Here is a 14,469-nt window from a genome sequence, read left to right on the forward strand (position 1 = left end):
GGGCCGGCCTGGGGCAGCCCTGGGACCCGCGGCGGGTGGGCCGCCCAGAGCCCGAGCCAGGCCCGCTCCGCCTGCAGGTGAAGAGCTTCCTCGAGACGCAGAAGGCGCTGCTCGCCGAGATCCAGAACGGCTGCAAGCGCAACTTTGTGCTGGCGCGCGAGCGGGAGGAGAAGGAGCAGCGGCTGCAGCTGTCGGCCTCCATGCCCGAGATCACCGTCACCGAGCCCCAGCCTGACGACGGGCCCGCGGAGCAGCCTGCCACTGAGGCGCAGGAGAACGGGGCCCCCGGCCCCAGCCCCGGGCCAGACTCAGACTCAGACTCGGACTCCGAGGGGGAGGAGGAGGATGGGGAGAGGGCTGAGGCCCCCTGCCCCGCCCTGGTGCCCCCCACGGACTCCCTGGGCCCTGGGGACAGGAGCCCCCCAGGCTGCCCCTCCTCCCCCGCTGAGCAGCGCATTTCCGTGTCCAGCCCGGGCCGGGGCCACAAGGTATTCGTGGTGACCCGGGTGGAGAGTCCACCGGAGAGGGCAGAGCCTCCTGTGCCACCCGCCCCTCCTCCCCTCCCTGCCCCTCCTTGTTCTCCGTCCCCACCTGCCTCAGCCTCCCCGCCCACCTCACCTGCCCAGACGCCAGCTGAGGCCATCAGCACTCAGGACCCGGGGTCGCCTGAGCCACAGCCGGAACCGCCCCAGTCAGGGCCACCGCTGCCCAACGGCCTGAAGCCTGAGTTCGCCCTCGCACTGCCTCCAGCGCCGCCCCCGGGGCCCGAGGCCAAGGTGGGCAGCTGTGGCCTGGAACACGGTGAGAGGAGCTCTGGGGCCGGGTGACGGGGGCCCCTGGGTGCAGCGTGTGACTGCGTGCTGCTGTGCCTCGGTTTCCCCTCTTTAAAGTGGCCCTCGAGGGAGCAGAGACACGTGGGACTTGATCCCCTGTCCCTGCCTTATTTCCCTGGGATCCCTGGGAGCTCCTTGGGGGTGGGGCACACAAGATCCGTTGACGAGAGTCTGATGGTATCAGTGGTCCCTGGGCCTGTGCTACCCTGCGGGCCTGGCTCAGGCAGGGCTGGTACCCCCTGACCCACCCGCCTGACTGGAGGCCACCCACCCTTCTCATGCAGAGCTGAGCTGCTCCAAGAACGAGAAGGAGCTCGAGGAGCTGCTTCTGGAAGCCAGTCAGGAATCTGGGCAGGAGACACTGTGACACTTTAGGTGCGGTGAGGGCCGGGGGCCCAGGGAGCTGGGGAGCCAGTGATGGAACCCCTGGCTCTGACAGGCGCCCGTCCCTCCCATTTCTTCTCCTTAAGTTCCCCTTTTCCAGTCGGTCTTCGAAGAGCTGAGGCCAGAGCCATGAGAATCTGCTCACCCTCACCCCCGGCCTTCCTGAGGCCCGGGACCCCAGGGGGTGGGGGGCCTTCCTGGGGACCCCCGTCCCCCACAGCAACACTACACGGGGTGCAGGAGCTACAGGGAGTGGCCCTCCCCGCCCTGACTTAAACACTTCTATTTATGTGTCCGACACTCAGAGACTCTGGGCTGGAGTGGATGGGAGGAGGAAGCGGAGGAGGAGTTGATGTCGTCTCCAAGGACGTTGGCCACAAGCCTGGGCGCCTTTTTCCAGGGGCCCGTTTGGCCAGGCTTGCCCCATGGAGGGCAGGAGTCCTAGGTGGTGGTGGGGTGGTCCCCCGGTGGCCCCAGGCACAGGACCAGGCAGGAGGCATGGCTTGGGAGGGGCGGTGAGTGCTGGTGGTGGTTGGAATTCATAGAGCAGCCCCAGGCAGAGTGAGGGCCTGGGCTGGGGTGGGTGGGGGGAGACAGAGGATCAGAGCTTTCTTTTTCTTAAGTGCAATACATCTGTCAGGGAGCTGGGGCAGGGAGCAGCCAGGGCTTGGAGCCCCTGCTGTCCGGGCCATGTGAGGCTGCGCCCTGAGAGGCACTACAGCCGGGGCGGGGAGTGGCACGGGTGTGGGGTGAGGGTGGGCAGGGGGTGGGGGAGGGGCTGCTCCTGTCGGTGCAACTCTGTTCACACCTTTTCTAATAAACCGGAGCTGGGTTCCCCATTTGTCTGCTCTCTGTCTGTGGTGACCCTGGGTTCCCCCTCTGGGGGGGTCTAGGCACGGGGAGGGGGATGGCAGGGGCCAAACAGGTCCTGGTTTCACAGCATCTGCGGGACGCACGCGGGCGGTCCCCAGAGGACCCCGGGAGGCGGCACAGGCAGGAGCTGTGTCTTCCCAGCACACTCCCCGCCTCGGCACCCCTTCCTCACGCGTGCCTACGCTTGTGTGTCTAACACGGCGGGTCGTCTCACGTACAGTCCTGCTTCCACTCCCCTCTCTTCAGAGGAAACAGCCCCGAAATATCTTCCAGCTTCAGGTCCAGCTTCTTAGGGTGCTGGACGTGGCGCTCGGGTCCAGGGGTCATTCGTCTGCCCGGTTGCCTGTGGCCCAAGGAGAACAGACACCAGCCCGTCCCCGGCAGCCCTAGATGTTCAGGAGGGAGAGCGCCCCGTCCCAGAGCCTGGCTGGTCACCTGCAGGTGCCGAGGTGCGGCGGGAGGGCTGTTGGGCATTTCTGGGAAATCTGAGTTTCACCCTTCAGGAGAGCGAGAACCACTTAACAGGACGCCTTTGCGTCCACCCCTTTCCTGCGTGGGAGGCCGGCTTGGGGTGGGTAGAGGTGCGGTGGAAAGGTTCTGAGAATCACAGCGTTGCTGACCCGGAGCCTGTTCAGTTTCTGGACACACCCGGGAATCTTCTGTCCCAGCTGCCTGGGCATCGGGGGTGAACACCTTTCCGATTTGGGCCACCGTCTATTTGCTCTTCAGTCTCCGACAGCTGTGGTGTCCTAACTGCTCCTTAAGGCAGCCACAGCTGGGACTCCCTCTCTTCTGGGCGAGGGGCTGGGGGAAGCCATGCGCATCCGCCACCAGTCCGTGGCACCCGCCCCGCTGGCAGCCGGGGAGACACTCGCACAGTGTCCAGGTTCTGAGCTGTGGGCATCGCCGTCCTCCGGCTGGTACAGCTGTGACTGGGTGTGAGGTGGGTGTGGGACGAGCCCCTCCAGGCTGCCCTGCCTCCAGCTCCCTACTTAGGGAGACTGGGGAGTGCGAGGTTTGCTTCAGGATGCTGAGAAATCGCAATCCTTTGCAAGGCTGGGGTCCATCAGTACCTCCCTTAAAAATCTCTGTAGGCCTTTGGTTGAATTTACCCATTGCTCAGGAACTGACCCCAGTGGGGGCTTGTGGACTTACAGTGGTGTTGGGTGCTCGCCCATCCCCTTTGCTCTCTGCCTCTGCCTTCAGGCCAGGTGATCAGGAGACAGCTAAAGCCTGGGGGGCAGGGAGGGTGCCTGGGAAGGGTTAGGGTCCTGTTCCCAGCCTTGTCCCTGCCCTTCAGTTTAGCAAGTGTGGTGAGGAATTAGGCCTTTCCAACTGTTTGTTCAGGGTTGAATTGCGCCCGCCCCCCAGGATATGTGACGTCCTAATCCCGGAACCTCAGGATGGGGCTTTCTTTGGAAATAGGGTCTTTAGGTAATCAAGTTAAAATGAGATCATCGGGTGGGCCCTGATCCAATATGAAAAGGGGAAATTTGGAGACAGTGACAGACAGGTTCATAGAGAAGATATAAGGACCCAGAAGGCCTTGTGAGGATGGAGGGCTTGTGATGCAACCCAGGAGCCAGGGATGCCAGCAAAGCACCGGAAGCTGGAAGAGGCAAGGGAGGGTTCCCTTACAGGTTTCTGAGGGCACTTGGCCCTGACAACTCCTTGATTTTGGACTTCTGACTTCCAGAACTGTTAGAAAATAAATTTCTGTTTTCCAGGCTACCCAGTTTGCAGGACTTTGCTACAGCAGCCCCAGGAGACTCTGTGCTTCTGATTTTCTGACTTTTAGGGGTCTTGGATCATGGAGTTAGATCCCTTTGGCCAAGTATTTTCCTTCCTTTGCCTTCAGCCATCCAAGCATTGCCCAAGCTAGACGCTGTACCAGATCTCAGTGCCCTAACATGGGAGACGTTTATGTTCATGCATGTGGGTGTTTGGGGTGACTCCTGAAGCCAGGCCCGCACGCCCTCTGGTGGCTCTGCCGTCACCTAGGGCCTCAGGAGACCCTGCATCCAGCAGGCAGGTGGGGGAGGAGAGTGGAGAAGGCAGACCTGCCTTTTAACTCAGTGCCATGGTGAGAAAGGGACACACATTACTTCCACTCTCTCCTAGGTGCAAGTCCCCAGCAAAAGCCCCACTCTATAGAGGCCTGTAAATGCCGGGGAACAGGGAGCCATCTTGGCCACATCCAGCCCCTCTGACATCCTGTTGTTTTTTTTTTTTTTTTTTAGTCTCCCGAAGCTCTAGCTTTGGCAGGCACATGGTCAGAGTCTAAGATAAATTGGGCACCAGTTTGACCACTGCTCCACACCATGTAACAGGGAGCAGCTTCCTCCTTGGGGGTCCTCAGTCCTATTCCTGACCTCCAACCAAGTCTATGGGTTAGTCCTGCCTCCCCAGCACCCTGTTCCTGGGGCTAGGTTGTCTTCAGCCTGGACTGTGGGTGGTAAAAAACAGAAGCCCGAGTCGAGTTGGCTGAGGGAGCAAAAGGGAAGGGATGGATGTACGTTGCCTCCAGTAGCACGTCTACAGAGACACAGATCTAACCGTGTCACGAGGCCCCGTGTGTCTCTCCCCACAGTGGCTTCATTCTTGGGCAGGCTCTCCCCCTGCTGTTTGAAAACCTCTCTCAGCACAAGACTGCCAGTGCTTCAGTCCCGGCAGCTGGTTCTGTGCTCCGTATCACTTTGAAGTGTTTATTGGCCAGGGTTGTTGGGATGCTGTGCCCAGCCTTGGCATTAAGGTGTATGAGGTCAGTATCCCAGTAGGTTGCGTGGCCTGAGGGTGGGCATCTCAGGACCCTAGCTCAGAAGTCACACCCCATCCCTCCCTGGACTGGGCCAGGCACACCACAGGCCTGAGTGTGTGGCTATTTGACTAGTGAGGACTGGGAAGCTGCCCGGAGGAGAGCTGACTCCATCCTGGGTCTCTGTCCCCCTGGGGTGGAAAGGAAGGCAGTGAGCCATGATGGTGGAGTCCAGCCCTAGGAAAACCCCCACCTTGGCATACACGTGCCCCATCTCTGCCCCTCAACTTCCCTGTCCTCATCAAGGGGCTCATTGGGTGGCCCTGGAGTGACCCGTAAAGCAGGTACCCCCTGGACAGTTACTTGTCTGGTAGAGGTGGCGCTGCCGTCCCCAGCTGACGGGGGTGCTATGGAGGCCTAATTAACCTATTATGCCAGGGGAGGAGCCACCCCGAGAGTGGAGCAGCCTGCTGAGGTCACTGGGGACACCGCCCTCGGAAATGCCAGCGCGTGTCCTGCCCACAGAGGAGCAAGCTCGGGTGTGGGGACAAGATCCTGGATTCCCTGAGGCCTGGGTGCACTCCACTGAGTCAACTGGGCACATCCATCTGTCCTTCATTTCTCCTGCCTCTGCAGCCTCGCCCGCCGCCCCCACAGCCCCTCCCTCCTCTGGGATGCCAGCGAGCAGGCTGCCAGCTGAGGCTGCCCAACTCCCTGGGGATGCAGTGGGCTTGGCAGGACAGGGCAGGCCTGGTGCCCAGTCCTCACTGAGCTGGGGAGACCGGGGCATGAAGACCAGTTGGGGGCTTTCACATCCTCATTTATTGCACTTGAACCCCGAGTTCCTCACGGGTCCCTCTGCCCTGGCTCTCAGACGCTGGCACTGACACACTGCCCCCCTCCTGGTGGCTACTGCCAACAGCTCTCTCTGGCTCACAGATTCACCTGGAGAATGTGGCCACCACAGGCCTCATTCCAGACACTGGCCCCCGGGCCTTGGGCCCAGTCAGGTCCCCTACACTCTCACCTGGGCAGACGGAAGTGTTGCCCCCTGCTGCGCCCAGAGTCTTCTATTCAAGGCCCACCGGGCTGGATTGCCCCTGAGTGAAGGGCACTCAGGCCATGGGCCAGGCCTTGCCCCTGTGCTCCCGGTCCTGGGGGTGGTGGGCTTCGCGGGCATGCGCAGGGGCCTGCCCTGCAGGGGGGCCTGCCAGGGGCCGCCCCGGAGGCGTGGTTGGCTCCGTTGACAGCGTCGGGGGCGTCGCCGGTGGGGGACTTGGGCGGGCTGGACGGCTTGAGCGCGTTGACCGCCCGTATGAGGCCCATGCGGCGGCGGATGGAGTGGTCCAGGTTGACGGTGCAGCTCAGGAGGCTCTGCGCCTCGGCCACGGTGAAGGGGAAGTCGGCACCCAGGAAGCGCTGGAAAAGTTCGGGGTCGCCGTCCAGGTCGAGCACGTTCTTCAGCGCCTTGGTCATGGTGTGCAGCTCGCGGCTGTGGTCGCAGAAGACGTCCCAGAGGCGCGCGCGGGCCTCGGGCACGCCCCCGGCCTGCTGCCTGTCCTCCACGCACTGCAGGACCCAGCTGAGGCGGCACGGCCACTGGTTGGCGAGCACGACCCAAGCCACGGCCTGGCGCGGCGAGGGGCCCCCGAAGCGCCCCTGCTGCTGCTGCTGCTGCTGCAGCAGCAGGCGCACGGTGATGGGCACGGTGTTGACGATGCGCCGCATGGACACCACGTTGTCGGGCACGTACTCGTAGAGGCAGTCGCGCTCGTCGTGCAGGCAGACGAGCGCCTCCTGGATGCGGCGCGCCGCCTCGGCGTCGACGCGGCTCTGCGGGCGCTCGGCCCCCGCGTGCGTCTCCACCGCCAGGAGCAGCGCGCCCTCGCCGCCCCCGGCCCCAGCCCCGCCCCCGGCCCCGCCCGGCGGCCGCAGCTTGCTGGTTATCTGGCGGTAGAGGAGGTCGTCGCGGCTCTGCACCGCGTCGTGCAGGAACTGCAGCTTGGTGCGGCGGCCCATGGTGGGCACGGAGAAGGGCAGCGTGACGGTGCGGTTGAGGAAGAGGTAGCCGTTGTCGGCCGTGCCCTTCATGGAGCTGGCGTTCTCGAGGCACGCGGCTAGGATGCTGGGGTCCACCACCAGGATGAAGATGAAGGGTGCGTGGCTGTCGGACAGCAGCGTGTTGATGGCGTTGAGCACGCCCACCACGCGCTCCGGGTAACACGTGTCCAGCCCGGTGACCTCGAGCACGACGCGCAGCCGGCACCGCTGGTAGATCTCCAGGAAGCACAGGAAGTCGGTGAGCAGCTCCACCTCCTTCTTCACCTCGCACATGAAGCCCAGCTGGCAACCGAACTTCTCGCGCGACACCAGCCGCTCGATCTTCTTGCGCTGGCTCACGAACAGGTGCTTGCCCACCGAGTACACGGCCATGAGCATCCCGGAGCCCGACAGCGTGGTGGCCGCGCCGCCGAACGCCCGGAGCAGGTTGCCGTGGGGGTCGCGGTGGCCCAGCGTGCGGACGCCCGTGGACAGGTAGAGCAGGCCCACGCCCAGGCTGAGCGCCGCCAGCAGCAGCAGCAGCGCCAGGCACACGCGGAAACGGCAGTGCCACTCGCGCTGTCGGAAGCCCTGCGTCGTGGCCGCCTTCTTGCCCAGCACCGAGTACAGGCTGAAGGGCAGCGCTCCGTACTGGTGGCGGATGCCCTCGCACAGCGTGGTCACCAGGCCGGCCCAAAGCTTGTCGGTGCCCGCGTACTGCCAGGCGCTGAAGCGGATGAAGAGGAACTTGACGTTCTTGCGCCGCAGGTGCACCTCGGTGATGATGGGCTGCAGGAACACCAGGTACCACAGCAGCTTCGAGAAGCCCCAGCCCTTCACCCGCCGCGGCCGCCACTGCACGTGCTGCAGCTCCTCGGCCTCGCGCTGGGTCGCCTCCTGCTGCATCAGTGCTGCGGGGACCGAGGGCGCGGGGGATGGTGTGAACAGAGGGACCCGGCTCAGGCCAGGATGGGGCTGGATGCTAGACAGGGAGCCAGGGCCGGTCCCCAAGTGCTGGGGAGGTGCAGAAGTGCGGAAGGAGAGGCCTGGAGCCAGGCTTCAACAGGAAAGGGTCTGAGGGGGAAGGGGCGGTCAGGGGAGGGCAGATATAGAACCCCCATAGGAGAGAGAATGGGTGGGGGCAGGGAGGGCTCTAAAAAATGAAAGAATGCATGCCAGGTGCTGAGGAAGAGAAATGCTGGGTAGCAAGGGTACACCCTTGGTCCTTTTCTGGCTTACTGCCCCTCCTCCAGCTCTCAGCTCAGCTATCACCTCTTCCAGGAAGCCTTCCCTGACCGCCAAGCTGGGTCAGGTGACCTTGGGTTCCCCCCACTGCAGCCCTGTCCACTGTGGGTCATCCCTGTCTGGGGACAGGTCTGTCTCTCGTGCTGGTCTGTGAGCCCAGGAAGGGCAGGGCCCTGGTTGTTTTGGTCACCCTGTGTCCCTTGGGTGCTGAGGAAGTGCTGGGGGGATGTTTGGAGGACGGGTCATGAGAGGCTGGGGGCAGGATCTTCCTGCTGTGAGGGTAGTGAGTGAACCAGTGGGAATGAGACGGAGTCACGCAGCGCAGAATAGAAGCTCTGTTTCTTTTTGTCTTATAGCCAAATCTTTTTTGCTCCCAGGACTCTGTTGCTGTGTGACAACACAGGGGCACGAGGTGGGGTTGTTTAGTAGGTGCTCACCAGGGCTGGGCACATGCAGGTGAGTGGCACATGGCACACGGCTTCTCTGGCCATGATTGGGGCTGGGGTCTGAGCTCCACCAGGGTTTGAACCAGGCTGAGTTTCAGCTCATGTCCTCAATTAACAGGGGTCTTGTGGGCGCCAGGCCCTGGGCCAGGGCTGAGGAGAAAAGATGGATCCGAGGAGCACAGAGGCCAGGAGGGACTTGGCAGGAGCCTGCAGCCTCAGCGAGGAACCTGGGCTTTCTCCCTAGGGTGCTGGGGAGCCATGGAAGGCTTTTGAGCAGGGGAAGGACAGGGCTAGATGTGTATTTTAGAAAGATTCCTTGCAGTGGATTTGTCGGGGGTGGGGGGGTAAAGGCGTGGGGCGGGACCCGGTTAATGCTGATTTATGGGCATCTAGACTGCGGCGCACTGACCTCAGGGGCGAGGCCTCCTGGGGAAGCCTAGGGCTGGACGGGGACCAAAGGCTGCGTTTCCCTTAATCCCTCCTCCCCCAACGCACGCAGATCCTCACCCGTGATCTTGTCCAGCATCATGTGCAGGCGGCAGCCAAAGGGGGCATAGAAACCCACGGTCACCGGGACAGGCACGTGGCAGAGAGTCTTGGCCAGGCAGCTGCAGTAGACGTCATCCTCTGTCAGGATATCTGGGGGCCGGGGGTGGAGGTGGGGAAACCGAGTCAATGAGGCCGGCCAGGCACCGCCGTCCTCCCGTCCCTCCGTAGTGCCTGCCCTCAGCGCCTCCCTGCACCTGCATCCCTCTCCCTGACTCCCAGCGATGACTCAGGTCAAACCCTCTGGCAGAGGTTTCTGTGGCCGCAGGCAGCCCCCTCCTTCAGGACCAGATGTGCCCCTCTGGGCCCCAGATCCCCCCAGCCGTGGCTCAGAGGTGTGTGGGAACTTGGCTGCCCTGGCCCCAGGTCACCAGGCTTATGGTCCCCCTGGGAAAATCCCACGGGCTTTTCTCGAGACTCCCAGGGCCTCAAATACTTAAGACACCGCTTTCCGCACTCAAACGTTCTGCCGTGTCTGTTCCGTCCTGCTCTGCGAGCCTGGCTTGAACGTGGACAGGCTCTTCAGCTGCCTGGGAGGGCAGCAGGCAGACGCGGGCCAGTGTCAGCTGACGTGGCAGCCCGGGAGGACCCGAGCCTTCTCTGCCTGGTTGCTGGCTGAGCTCCGCCACCGAGCCTCTGCTTCTGTGCGTGTGAAGTGGGCATCGTGGCCCCGAGGCTACAGTGACGCGGTTGTGCCTGACCTGGAGCCGAGTCCCCGCTCGGCTGGGCTCTTCCTTTCAAGCCAGGCCTAGAAACCAGCATGTGTCCCCACCTCCGCTGCCACCTGCCTGGTCAGGTTGCCAGGACCTCTCACCTGCACTCCTGCAGTCCACTCACGTGTCACATCCTGAGTCAGCTCTGGGCCCTCGTGGCTCCCGCCTCCCCGGCGGGGAGAGGGCTGAGCCCTCACCATGGCCACAAGGCCATGGGATCTGGCCACCTCCAGCCCTCTCGGACCCCGTCTGACCCTCCTCCTCACCTCCCCCGATCCAGCCACATGTACCTCCTTGTTGTCCCCTGAACAGACCACCTCAGGGTCTGTCTTTGCTATTTACTTGAGAGAACTGCCCCATCTTTGCTCAAATGCCGCCTTAATGGGGCCTCACCCGATGACCCTGTTTCACTGGCAACCCGTCTCCTCTGCCTGCTTTCTTCTTCCCCCAACGTGGTTATTACTCGGTGACACACTTTTGAACCTTCCTTTTTATCTTGTTTCCTCCACCCGCCTCGCCACATTGCCTATAGAACGTGAGCTCCAGGAGGGCAGCGATCTTCACCTGCCCTGCTCCCTGTGGCACCCCCAGAACAGAGCCCGGCATCCCCTGTAACCGTCCAGTACCAGGTCACAGAATGAATGAATGAATGAATGAATGAATGAGTGGGGGCGGGTGGGTGGGGCAGGCCCCTCCCATGGCTGCGTTGCTGTCTCCACCCCCCAGGCCAGCCGCAAGAGGTAGGGAGAATCCATCCCCCAGGGTCAGGGACGCGCGCCCTCCCAGACACGGACCAGAGCAGGGGGTGAGGAGGGCAGACCCCAGGCCCAGGTGGGAAGCGAGGCGGCAGGGACAGAGCCCCGGGAAGGGAAGGCTGGGTGAGCACCAGGGCTGTGGAAGGTGAAGGAGCCGCAGGCTGCAGAGGCAGGGAGGGGGTGAGCGTCGGTGGGCCTGCTGGGCTCCAGGAGGGTGCTGGCTGCGGAGGGCAGGGCTGGGCCGCTGCTGGCCATGGCGCCTGCCGTGGTGCGTGAGGTGGTGGGTGCGGGGGGTGGCTGGGGGGCGCTGGCTGGTTGCACGGGGGCAGCAGTGGTTGCAGGCGCCCCCTTCCGGGCCCCGTGAACAGGGCAGAGCCGCTGCCGCAGGGGGCTGGGAAGTGGGGGCTGCCATCGCTGCTGCTGCTGCAGGATGGGGGGCTGGGGGCCCCGGCGACAGCCACCGCCACCCCCTTGGTGGCCGTGGTAGGCCAGCTGCCGGCACGCCTCAGGGGATGGCCAGCAGGGCCTGTGGGCTCGAGGTGCTGCTGGGTCATGACACCACTGGTGACAGCATCCTGGAAGGAAGGAAGTGGGGATGACTGGGCCTGGGTCCCTGACCCCTGAGGGGCACTGGCAGGAACCAGGTCGGATCTTCACGTGGAGGCTGGGCCCCATCACTCAGTGGAGGCCCAGGAGACGTCAGAGGGAAAATGAGGAGGGAGTGTGGGCCAAGGAGGGGCCACACCTTGTGCTCTCCCATGGCCGGGGGTGGGCGTGGGGGGGGGAGGGGAAGAGGGGCAGGGGCCTGTGCTTTAGCCAGGTGAGGGGCTGGGGGGGGGATGGTGCCCCAGAGTTCCCGCTACCCCAAATTCCTCAGTCGCTGGGGTGTCTCCCAGTCAGGGGGACTGAGAGGACTCCACTGGAGTGGCCTCGATGGCCCAGAGGAGACCGGAGTGATGGGAGGTGGCTGTGGAGAAGGGACAGGGTGGGGACTGGGCCTCGCGTCCGGGCTCAGCCCAGGCTGGTGGGAAGGGGGCTGCCCTGGGAAGCCCCAAAGAGGCTTAATCAGCCCTGCCGGGAAGTAACTGCCTCCTCCCCACTTCCAGCTGGAGCACCTGCGGTCACCGTGGGAGGCTGGACCCGCACCTTGTTGACACACACTCAGTGTGGGGTGGAGGCTTGCCCTCTGACCCCTCCCTCCCACCCCACGGCTCCCCCCAGGTTGTGGGGCAGTCCCCACAGGCCTGGCGATCTGGGTGGGGAATTCCTTCCACGCTGGGGGAAGGGGCAGGCCGGGTGGGCCTCCCCTGCTGGCATCCCCAGCCCAGGCTCCCCACCTTCGGCCTCCCAGGGCCTGCGGTCCCCCGTGGCCCCCCGTGCAGACGCCTCTATGGCAAGTGCTGGTGGCTTTTCTCTCCTGGGGCCTGAGGTTCTTCTGCTTGGCCATCTACTCAGCCGCCCCCGACTCACAGGCCTCTCTCACTGCCAGGAACCCCCAAGCTGAAACCCCTACCTTTTTGCCGCCCCAACTCCGGGTCCAAGAAGTAGCTCTCGGTGGGGATCCGGGGGGGCAGGGCACCCTTGGTGAACTGGACGGTGTCGTGCTGGTGCATGCTGCCCAGGGGCCTGCTTGGATGGGGGAGGAGAGGCTGGGCTCGGTGCCCAGCCCCCTTGGGCGCCAGCAGCAAAAGCCCACGTTCTGGAAGGCTCCCTGAGACCTGTGATGGATGAGAGCCCGTCCCTGATGTTGGGGTCCTGGGTTACCCAGGTGGGGTGGGGGTACTCTTCAGAGTCACAGGGGGAGGGATGGCGAGGTGCGGGAGGATGAGAATGGTTGGGGGGTATTAGGGGGTGGGTGAGATTGCCAAGGGTTGGGTGTTTGGGAGCTGCTGGGAGCTTCCAGGAGGCCAGGACAGTGGCGGTGCTGAGCCGACGCGGGCTGGGAGCTGGTGGGTGACTGAGTAAAACTAGGGGAGCTAGGTATTGGGGGGGGTGTTGTGGGAGGTGGGGGCTGGCGCCCTTTGAAAGAACTTGAAACCAGTGCGGTGAAAGGTGGGGAGCCGTGAGGACTGGGATCTAATGAGGGGTTGGAGGGAGGGGTAGTCTAGGGCAGCAGATGACGTCGGCGTGGTCCAGTGTGGGGAGAGGCTGAGCAAACCGGGGATGACATGGGGCACTGGGCTTCAAATGTGGGGAGCCCGAAGCAGAAGCGAGGGAAGGATGCTATCTAGAGGCAGGGACAGGGGAAGCCCAGGGGCAGAGGAATCGGGGGTGAAGAGAGTTCGGGTCTGTGAGGGTTGGGGGCCAGGCGTGTAGGCCCTGCCCGCCCCATCTCCCGCCCTGCCCCCCCCGCCCGGGGTCCCCCTGTACCTGACAGCAGCCTTGCAGCCCCAGCTCCCTGTCCCGCCGCTGCTGAGCTGCTGTGGCAGCCCCGGAGAGAGGCCTCGGAGCCCAGCTGCCCGACTGGTTTGCCCACTTTGTCCCCGCCCCTTCTCCAGCAAGCCCGCCCAGTCCCTGTCCGGCGTGCTCCGCTCTTGAGCACTGGGGGCTGCCCCTGCGCGGTACCCCGCCTAAGGGCTGGAGACGGGCAGGACCTGCCAGAGGGTCTCCTGGTCTGGGCGCTTCTGCTGGGGGAGGGAAGGAAGCGGGGACAGGGACTGGGAGTCCAGCCCCGGGGAAGATGCAATCCCAGGCTCAGGTGCGTTCCTCCACGGCCCAGCTGTGTGAGCTTGGACGGGTGACTTCACCCCTCTGAGCCTCGGCTTCCTCATTGCTGCGTGAGCCGGCGTCTCACGGTTGTCAGGAGTCTGCTGAGCCCAGAGCCTGGCGCTCGGCAGCAGCGGCGCCGACCGGCCCATTTACCAGCTGCTCCAGGTGTTTCACATAAAGTGATGAGGGCACGCCCGTTTCAGGCTCACCAGGAACCACACTCGGTGTACATGCTTTTCTTTTTTTGGTCACGCTGCGTGGCTTGCCGGATCTTCGTTCCCCAACCAGGGATTGAACCTGGGCCCCGGCAGTGAAAGTGCGGAGTCCTAACCACTGGACCGCCGGGGAATTCCCCCATGCCTTTCTACAGTAACCCCTTTCCTCCTCACCGTGCCCCAGTCAGGTGGGGGTGGTGCCCCCTTTACAGATGAGGAAACAGAGGCCTGGACTGATGGAGTCCCTCGCCCCGGGTCTTAGGGAGGCAGAGTCGGGCTTTGCACGCAGTGGTTTGTGCTGGGTAGGTGGAGGCACCTTGCAGACATTCTTCGAGGGGCGAGGGTGGGGGTGGGGTGGCGTAGGGCTGGGCAGGAGGCACCTTGTATACTGAGGGGGCCCCCCCTGCTCTCCAGGGTCCTGTCTCCCTGTGGCTGCTGCTGGTGAGGTGGCGCCAACAGAGGTTCCCCTGGGAGATGGGAGAGGCAACCACAGAGCGGTGCCCGGGACAAGAGAGAAGGGAACCCACACGCCCTGCAGGGCACCCCGGTGACCGGGCACTACCCCTGGTAGCCCAGCTATGCCCCTTCCCTCCCCTGGGCTACGTCTCTCTCCTCTCCCCAGGCCTTCAAGCAGCTTCCTCCTCCCTGTCCGCCAACAGCTTAGGGCTCTGCCCCGCTCCCAGCATCCCTGCCCCATCAGGCCCGGCTGGTGTGTCTGAGTGTGTGTGTGTGGGGGGTGCGTCTGTGGGGGAACCTCCGGGACAGCCTGTGAGCTCCCTGAGAGCAGGGCTGGGCCAATCCCCCGCTCCCTCCCCTCACGCGCAGACAGTTTAGCTAAGTGACAGTCACTAAGTGACTGGACAGTGCCAGCACCCAGCTGAGGACCCCAGAGGGACCCCAGAGGACGTGCAGCAGGATGTAAACAAGTAAACACAGTGGCCGAGCAGGACAAGGC

General features: G+C 63.9%; 2 protein-coding genes across 2 annotated transcripts in view; one reads left to right on the plus strand and one right to left on the minus strand.

Moving 5' to 3' along the window:
- The window catches only part of PPP1R37 (protein phosphatase 1 regulatory subunit 37), a 41,567-nt gene extending 39,508 nt beyond the window's left edge, over positions 1–2,059 (plus strand). Inside the window, exons 11-13 of the mRNA XM_057712206.1 lie at positions 78–801; positions 1,118–1,208; positions 1,304–2,059. Of these exons, the coding sequence (XP_057568189.1) occupies positions 78–801; positions 1,118–1,200 (807 nt within the window). The 3' untranslated portion in view covers positions 1,201–1,208; positions 1,304–2,059. The remainder of the gene's footprint in view (positions 1–77; positions 802–1,117; positions 1,209–1,303) is intronic.
- Positions 2,060–5,532: 3,473 nt separating this feature from the next.
- On the minus strand, positions 5,533–13,569 carry NKPD1 (NTPase KAP family P-loop domain containing 1). The gene is given in 8 exon segments (XM_057711491.1): positions 5,533–6,050; positions 6,052–7,796; positions 9,084–9,215; positions 10,722–11,165; positions 12,104–12,308; positions 12,961–13,206; positions 13,208–13,292; positions 13,294–13,569. Coding segments are annotated over 8 exon segments (3,102 nt in total). The 5' UTR covers positions 13,449–13,569; the 3' UTR covers positions 5,533–5,960.
- Between the last annotated feature and the right edge of the window lie 900 nt (positions 13,570–14,469).

This window comes from Hippopotamus amphibius, chromosome 16, assembly GCF_030028045.1.
Source record: "Hippopotamus amphibius kiboko isolate mHipAmp2 chromosome 16, mHipAmp2.hap2, whole genome shotgun sequence".
NCBI lineage: Eukaryota > Metazoa > Chordata > Mammalia > Artiodactyla > Hippopotamidae > Hippopotamus > Hippopotamus amphibius.